This window comes from Anthonomus grandis, chromosome 5 (genome assembly GCF_022605725.1).
Source record: "Anthonomus grandis grandis chromosome 5, icAntGran1.3, whole genome shotgun sequence".
NCBI classification, from domain to species: Eukaryota; Metazoa; Arthropoda; class Insecta; order Coleoptera; family Curculionidae; genus Anthonomus; species Anthonomus grandis.
The window spans coordinates 26,694,485-26,702,157 of NC_065550.1; the positions used below are offsets into that span (position 1 = coordinate 26,694,485).

General features: G+C 26.8%; 1 protein-coding gene across 2 annotated transcripts in view; it reads left to right on the forward strand.

Moving 5' to 3' along the window:
* Positions 1-7,638, forward strand: part of LOC126736516 (receptor-type tyrosine-protein phosphatase kappa) — a 64,534-nt gene extending 56,896 nt beyond the window's left edge. For both annotated transcript variants that reach the window (XM_050440904.1, XM_050440903.1), the window contains exons 9-16: positions 1,454-1,589; positions 1,652-1,901; positions 2,186-2,262; positions 6,092-6,223; positions 6,361-6,489; positions 6,540-6,727; positions 6,780-6,915; positions 7,050-7,638. In XM_050440904.1, the coding sequence (XP_050296861.1) occupies positions 1,454-1,589; positions 1,652-1,901; positions 2,186-2,262; positions 6,092-6,223; positions 6,361-6,489; positions 6,540-6,727; positions 6,780-6,915; positions 7,050-7,145 (1,144 nt within the window). In that variant the 3' untranslated portion in view covers positions 7,146-7,638. The remainder of the gene's footprint in view (positions 1-1,453; positions 1,590-1,651; positions 1,902-2,185; positions 2,263-6,091; positions 6,224-6,360; positions 6,490-6,539; positions 6,728-6,779; positions 6,916-7,049) is intronic.
* The last annotated feature ends 35 nt before the right edge of the window (positions 7,639-7,673 follow it).

Consider the following 7,673-nt stretch of genomic DNA (forward strand, 5'->3'; position numbering starts at 1 on the left):
ATTTTGTTAATTTTATTAGTAATATATGTAAACGTATGAATCAGTTTTGTTAATAATAGCTTACTTTAGTGCATTAGATCTATTTTTCGAGTATTTGAAAAAAATATATTTTTGTGTTTTTTTTATTAAAACACTTTTTCGAAAAAGTGTAAAATTTGCTAGTGAGTTAAACATCACGAAAATAGTCGAACGTTTCTTTGGTTCATTAAAAAAATTAGATTTTAAATTATTGACAATGTTTTTAAGTAAAAAATTATTATTTCCAAAAAAATTTATAATTGACATATACACTTCTCTGAACTTCCTATCAACCAAATCACACCGCCACTGTTTATTGACATAATTTTAGAATATAAAGCAAAATATCGAAAATAATAAACAAATTATCTTTGACGTATTAAAATTATTTTGAAAAATTAGTATCTATTGATTATTATGAATAACAAGTTTGTGGAAAATTTTGAAATCTAAAATATATATTTTTTTAAAATATTTTTATTGGAAAAATAGCGTAAGGGTATGTTAAAATATTATAATATGCCTACCTTTAATGCAATTAATACTATTTTTATAAAAATTGAGATTTCAAAAAAAAATCGTTTGAAAATGATTAAAATAATTTTTTTGTTACTTTTTAATATTTAAGGGTGTGAATCAAAATTTTGAAAATAACAACATTTTTCTTTAGTATATTACATCTCTATTTTAAAAGTGAGTTTTTCTCCAAGTACCTTAAGTTAATGAAATTGATCAGTTTCAATTTTAGCAAAGCTCTTAATCATCAGGAGATCTAAAATAAATCTAAATTTCTCTTTATTTATAATATTTTTTTTGTACAAAATTCGAGGGTAAATATAAAAATTTCTAAAATAACATAAATGGAATATATCCTTAAAAATTTATAATATTTTTTTTGTACAAAATTCGAGGGTAAATATAAAAATTTCTAAAATAACATAAATGGAATATATCCTTAAAAATTCCTATTTTCTTTAAGTTTTTAAGTTATTATTTCAGTAAACAAAAAATTTCAAATTATGATTTATATTTCCAGGTATTTTTTAACAGCAAAATTTAGATATAAATCCAAATCAAATAATAAAGGAAATAAAAATTTTTTACTTTCATATTCTCACAAAAAAATATAAGATTATTGATTAAGAAAAATAACAAGTTAACATAAATTGTTGAGAATAATAATAGAAGAATGTTTTCCTTGAATTTGGAGGTAAAATTTTCCAAATTTAATAAATATTTGTATTTTTCCGAGCGATTCATCTAAAGGGAGCATATGAATAGTAGGTGAACTCTAAGTCATAACCATTCCTTAACAAAAAATACCTGCTGCCATATATAAAAAACAAATTAACTATTTATAAAAAAAAATATCCTACTTATAAACTCAAACTTTTTCCTGCTGAATATATTTTAAACGTTCTTTATCCTCCTTAAGTGATGGCGGTGGTAGATCCGGAGTTTATCTCTCAGTAGATGCCAACATGGAACTGGGAGAGGAAGAAGACAAATTCGACGTCTTTGGCTACCTGAAAAAATTAAGACAATCAAGAATGGCCTTAGTGGAAAATGTGGTAAGTAAAATCACACTCATCTAAAAATAATTTTTTATTAATCCAACCAACTAACTTATTAGGATCAATACAAATTCATTTATGACACCTTGGAAGAATACGTCACTTGCGGCAACTCCTGGTTCAAAGTAAGCGAACTATCTCAAAGACTAAAACAAAAATCCCAAAAGAATCCCATAACTAAACTCAATGAATACCAAAGGGAGTATATGTTAATTTGCAAACAAACTCCCCGATTTACTATTGGGGATTGTGCTGGAGGACACCGGGGGGATAACAGGAAGAAGAACCGGGATGTGCTCATTGTGCCACGTAAGTTTAACTTTTTCATTTAACTTAAATTATCACTAAGGTAAACAGAACTGCATTAAGCTTCTAAACGAGGTTGAAAACGTGACTTAATTAGTTAATTAGCTTCCGGAAAGTACTTTTCATTATTCCCTCTTATATCGTCTCTTATTTGACAAAATAAAATGTTTATGGCTAGTTTGAAAATGAAGATGTTATTTTGTACCTCTAGAATAATCAGGGTATGTTTAGGCGTTTCATAATAATTTAATCGTTTATATTAAGAATAATGTGTATTTTTATTACAGCGGACAATTTTAGACCATACCTTACGTCATTCCAAGGCAATAATTTTACGGATTACATCAATGCTGTGTTTGTAGATGTAAGTATTTTGGCTGGGAAATACCCTTTCCTTTTAAATTACTCGTATAAAAACCATTAATAAACTATTATGCTGCAAAAATTTCCATGCAAAACATATAAATAACTAATAAACTGGAGGTTTACCACTTGCTATATGAGCGCTAGCAAGTTTTATCGACCACGAAAAGAGAAAATGGCAATCATTTACCATTAAATTATGCATCGTTAATTTTTTTTTCAGGCACTATTCGGTGATAAAATTGCCCTATAAAGGGAAATATTAATTTTAGGAGGTTTGTGTTGAGTAATATATTGAAGGTTAGTAGATACAGAGTTCTTAAGACTGCAACTAAACTAACATATCAAAAATAATAAATAGTGCAAATAAATAGAAGAACGACATCTTTATAGATCCTAAAAGAGTCAAAAAATTGCGGAGGCGCTCTCAAGCTCCATAGTGAAAGCAAATTTAGACATAAAGAAAGAAATGAGAGAGAATATAATTATACATAAGTTATGCATTATTAAGTTACGAAGATATTATTGAATAATGTTTTATAAGTAGAATTTATAGGGTTGATGTGAGAAGTAGAGCGAAGTACTAAAGGAAATCTTAAGTCGACAGCAAATAAATACCAGGATAAATTATATAAATATAAGCAAAACCTTTTTATATATCGTTAATAAAATTTGAAAATTACAAATTATTTTGCTTGTAAACTGTTATAACTCATTTTTTTAAATTAAACTTATAAAAAAAAAACTGGAAATTTTAAAAATTATCTGTAGACTAAAAAGTTTCAGGATAATTCAAGTTTAAAAATGTACAGATCTATACGTCAAAATTCTCTAAATTATTTAAAGATCGTAGTTTCCAATAATCTGAAAAAGTAAAAACTGTAAATTTTTCCTATATGGGTAAGTAACTAAAGTTATCAGTTAAACAGCTTGGCATTTTGCCTAAGCTATAATGACTACATTTTCTCTAAGTTATAATGTCAATCAAATATCATTAAATTTTGCTCAATTGGAATATTTATTTAATAATAAAAATGTAGGTAATAAAGAGGAATAATATGAATTGTAAGTCATGAGGGTATTATTCATTTTTATGTGTACGATAAATAAATCCTTTTGCATAATATAGGTAGTTATTTTGAAAAATCGAGAAATTCATGAAGTATAGAAGCAATGCCGGATCATTTCAAAAATTATTCAATGTTCCAATTAATTTTAAATGTAATTACCCTTAAATTAAGTAATATAATTTTTAAAGCTCAATTGTCTAAAATTTGAAATTTTTGAAAAAACTGATATAAAACTCCGCACCTGTTTACAGTTATATTGTTATTTGTATTTAAAAAGTATTTTATTTTACTGAATAAAAGAATATTAGAATTTTATGTTATTATACAGGGTGCCCGAATTGCAGAGTCTAAACGTTAACAGCGCATTTTGTGTTTAGAATACGTTATATATAATTAAAGTATTGATCTGTAAAATATGCCTAATATATGTTTTTCAAGGTTCAATTCAGTCCTACTAAAAATTTCTGAAATATTGATCTTTTTAGACAGCGGTGTCTAATTATAAAAGTGACCACCTACCTCAAAATCCAAAATCTCAAAAACTATTTGAAGCAATCTCATGACATGAGAAGAATAATATTCACTAATAGATTGTAATTACTAATAATGTACAAATGTTGGATAATATTGAAACCAGTCTAATAAAAAATTTCAGAAATATTGACCAGTTTAAGTGGTCGTATCTAAAAGCAATATCTGATCTTCAATTCCTTACTTAAACTCCAAAGTCTTAAATACTAATAAGGATATTGTCAATTAATAAAAAGAATAATATTATACAGCACATGCTTTACAAATGTTATTTATTGTTAAAACCAGTCCAATCAAAATCTTTTTAAGTGGTGGTGTCTAGCGATAGTAAAGGTCACTCACCACCTACTTTAAAGTCCAATATCTCAAAAACTAGTTGTACTATGCTCATTAAGTAAAAAATATAATATTCTACGAAATATGCTTTATAAATATTGCTTGAGGTTCAAATCAGTTTTGAGAATTATTGATCTTTTTGAGCGGGGGTGTATAGGTATGGTAATAATAAAGTCTGATAGTAAAGGTGGCCATCCACTTTAAAGTCCAATATTTTAAAAACTATCCAGAGTATTCTCATGAAACAAATGCCTGATATAAGCGGTGTTCTTTAATAAAGTTATTTATGTTTTAAAGGAACTTAAGTAAAATTTTAGGAAATATCAACCTCGTTACAGAGAAAAGCCCAAGCTCTTTACACTTAGTCCAACGTGATATTCAGATAACTTATCGCTTCAAACTGAAGAGAATTTGAGAAATAAATTTTGTTTTTAGAAAAGCTAGTGGCGTTTTCTTTTTCAAATTTAATCGTGAAGTCCAAGGATTCCTCAAATATTAAGTATTCAAAAACATCAATTTTACCTATTTTTAAAATTCTATTTTTTTTTATGTTTTTGAGATGACATTGAAAATATCGACAAAAAAAATTATTAATTCTTTTGAGGAAAATTAAAAATGTTTTAAAAGTGTTCAATTCAAATCTGAAATCAAAATGTTATTGCACATTTACGTCCAAATGTCAGTCATGTACAATTTAAGTATGCATTATTTATGTTTTATATCATAAGCTCTTTAAAAAATTCCAAATATTTATGAAATAACGAGGGACAGTTCAAAAATTTTCAAATTCCATCTTTAAATCCATATTTTTAAATAAATAGCATTAAATTAAATAGCAGTTATAAAAATTTCCTATTCTTCTAAATTGTTTAAACTTATATTTTCCTAGCTTAAAAAGTTCCAGTCAAGAAGATTTGATTTTTCCTATAATTTTAAAAATATATTAAATAATAAAAATAAATAGCATTAAGTTATCTTTATATACTTTAAAAGCGTCTACAAACAATTACTTTACACATAAAAGTGAAAACGAGCGTTCTTAAGCTTTATGGCGACAACAAGATTGAACATAAAAGAGAAAATGTGAAATTATGAACTGTTTTTCCAGGCATTATTAAGAAATTGAGTGATAAAATTGGGCTATAGAAAAAGTATTGATTTGAAGTTAAGAGATTATAATTATCATGTTGAAGCTAAAGTTTTAAAATTATAAGACATTTTGCTTGTTCAGCTTTGAGATTCTCAAGCTTCAGCATAAGTTTCGTTAAAATTTTCCTTAAACTATAATTTTAGAATAGTCATTTAGTCGTCAAACTAATAAATTTAAAATAAAAATAGTAATTTTTCCTAATTCTTTTGTAATTACAATTTTTGTTACGATTTTTATTTAAAAGTATTGGCAAAAGAATTTAATAAAATTCAAAAATTTCAAGGTAACTAACAGTTTTTGTTAGTTAATTTTAAATGTCAAAAATCAAAAGTCTTTCATAGTTCTACAATCTGAAAATGAAAACATTCTACATTTTATCCAAGGAATATTAGAATAAATAGAAAAGAGGATTGAATAAAAATAACTATTTACCCTCTCCTTTTAAATCCCTCTTATAAAAACCATAAGTAAATAATAAGGCCACAAACATTTCCATACAAAATATATAAATAGCTAATAAACTGCGGATTTACCACTTGAAATACGAGCGCTCTCAAGCTTTATCGCGCGAACAAAATTGCACATAAAAGAGAAAATGTTAATCGTGTATCTTTAAATTATGCATGTTTTTCTAAGAAATATTAAAACTGAATTTTCAAAGCTCACCCCATTTACTATATTTTGAAAAAAATTAACTAAAAATTGTAAATAGTCAATAACATATAATTTGTTGATTATTTTAGGGTTACACTAAGCCAAGAGAGTATATCGTAACCGAATGGCCTATAAAATCGACCCTCGGAGAATTTTGGTCCCTCGTTTACGATTACGAGTGTTCAGCAGTCGTTGTATTATGTGTACCGCCTCACAATTCGGTAAGTTTTATTGGAGAAATTACACATTTTTAGTTAGTCGGTTTTATCGTTTATGTTTCTATTAAACCAACACCCTATAATAGGATTTCAATAAGATTACAGAAAAAATAGCTTTTTTTAATCCAATATATTTTTAGCAACAATTTCCCTCATTTTGGCCTGAAGGACGAGCACCAAAGAAGTATGGACCCGTATTTACTATAGACCATATATCTCACAATCATTACTCTAAGATAAAAACTTGGGTTTTTAGGATTAATAAAAAGGTAAGCACTATGACCAATATAAGTTTAACTTACCTAATCAAATTTTTCAGGTTATTTCCCTTACTGAACTTATGGCGGGTGTAAAAGCCCCCCCAAAGACAGTACAGCTATTTCAGCTAATGTGTTGGCCAATGGGACACAAAGTACCAACCTCAACGAATTCCCTGGTAGAACTCATGAATATGGTTGAAAAATGGCGACAACGTACCGATTACGGTCCTGTATGCATAGTTTCACCGTAAGTGTATTAACAATTGTGATTACTACTGATTTTAACTAAGAAATTTTAGTGATGGACGTAGTAGATGTGGGATTTACTGTGCGGCAAACGCTTGTATAGAACAAGTAATACAGCATGGAGAAGTGGATATTTTCCAAGCTGTAAGAACTGTAAGAAGACATAGGCCTCAACTAATAGAAAATATTGTAAGTAATTTTTTTCCACTGGTCACCATTTTGCAACGTTACTCTCCTAATATTTGTTTCCAAGATGGTAGCCATCCGCCATTATGCAACTGCAATTTATTACCTGCGTTATTTTTATATTTTGTTTCTTTTAGACTGAATATAAGTACTGCTATGACGTCGTCCTCCATTACGTCCTTCATTACTTACAAAAGGATTTAGAAGAAATTAATGTACCTCCTAAGAAATAAACACGTAGGATTTAAGAGCCCCTAAGCTTAAGCTTTTATATGTCGAGTGTACTAAGAAAACTCTTCCTTTAGATTCTTTTCATTCATTCCCATTTTTGTTCAAATTTTGATACAGTAAGTTTTTAATAATTCATAACGAAATTATAAATTTCAACGCAAAATACAGGGAACGATAAATTGTTTTTTTTTCTGCTTTGTATATTCTTCGTAATTTTTATTTTCCGACATTTGTGAAAAGTTATACTGCAACTATATAAATAATTAATAATAAATAATTTACTTGGAGGCCAAATAAATCTGTGACTTTTCTATATTGTAATAAAAAAATGTCCTATTTTCAGCAAATATAAGCATATATAATATATGTTAACCATTTTAATATTAAGTATATAATTATAGGTATATTTTTATTACTTATGTTGTTTATTTATGTATATGTATATTTCTGTAAAATTGTGTTTCTTGAGTTAATAAAGTAAATTTATTAAATGTTTTTTTGGTCTTTTATTATAGAGTTACTAATTATGC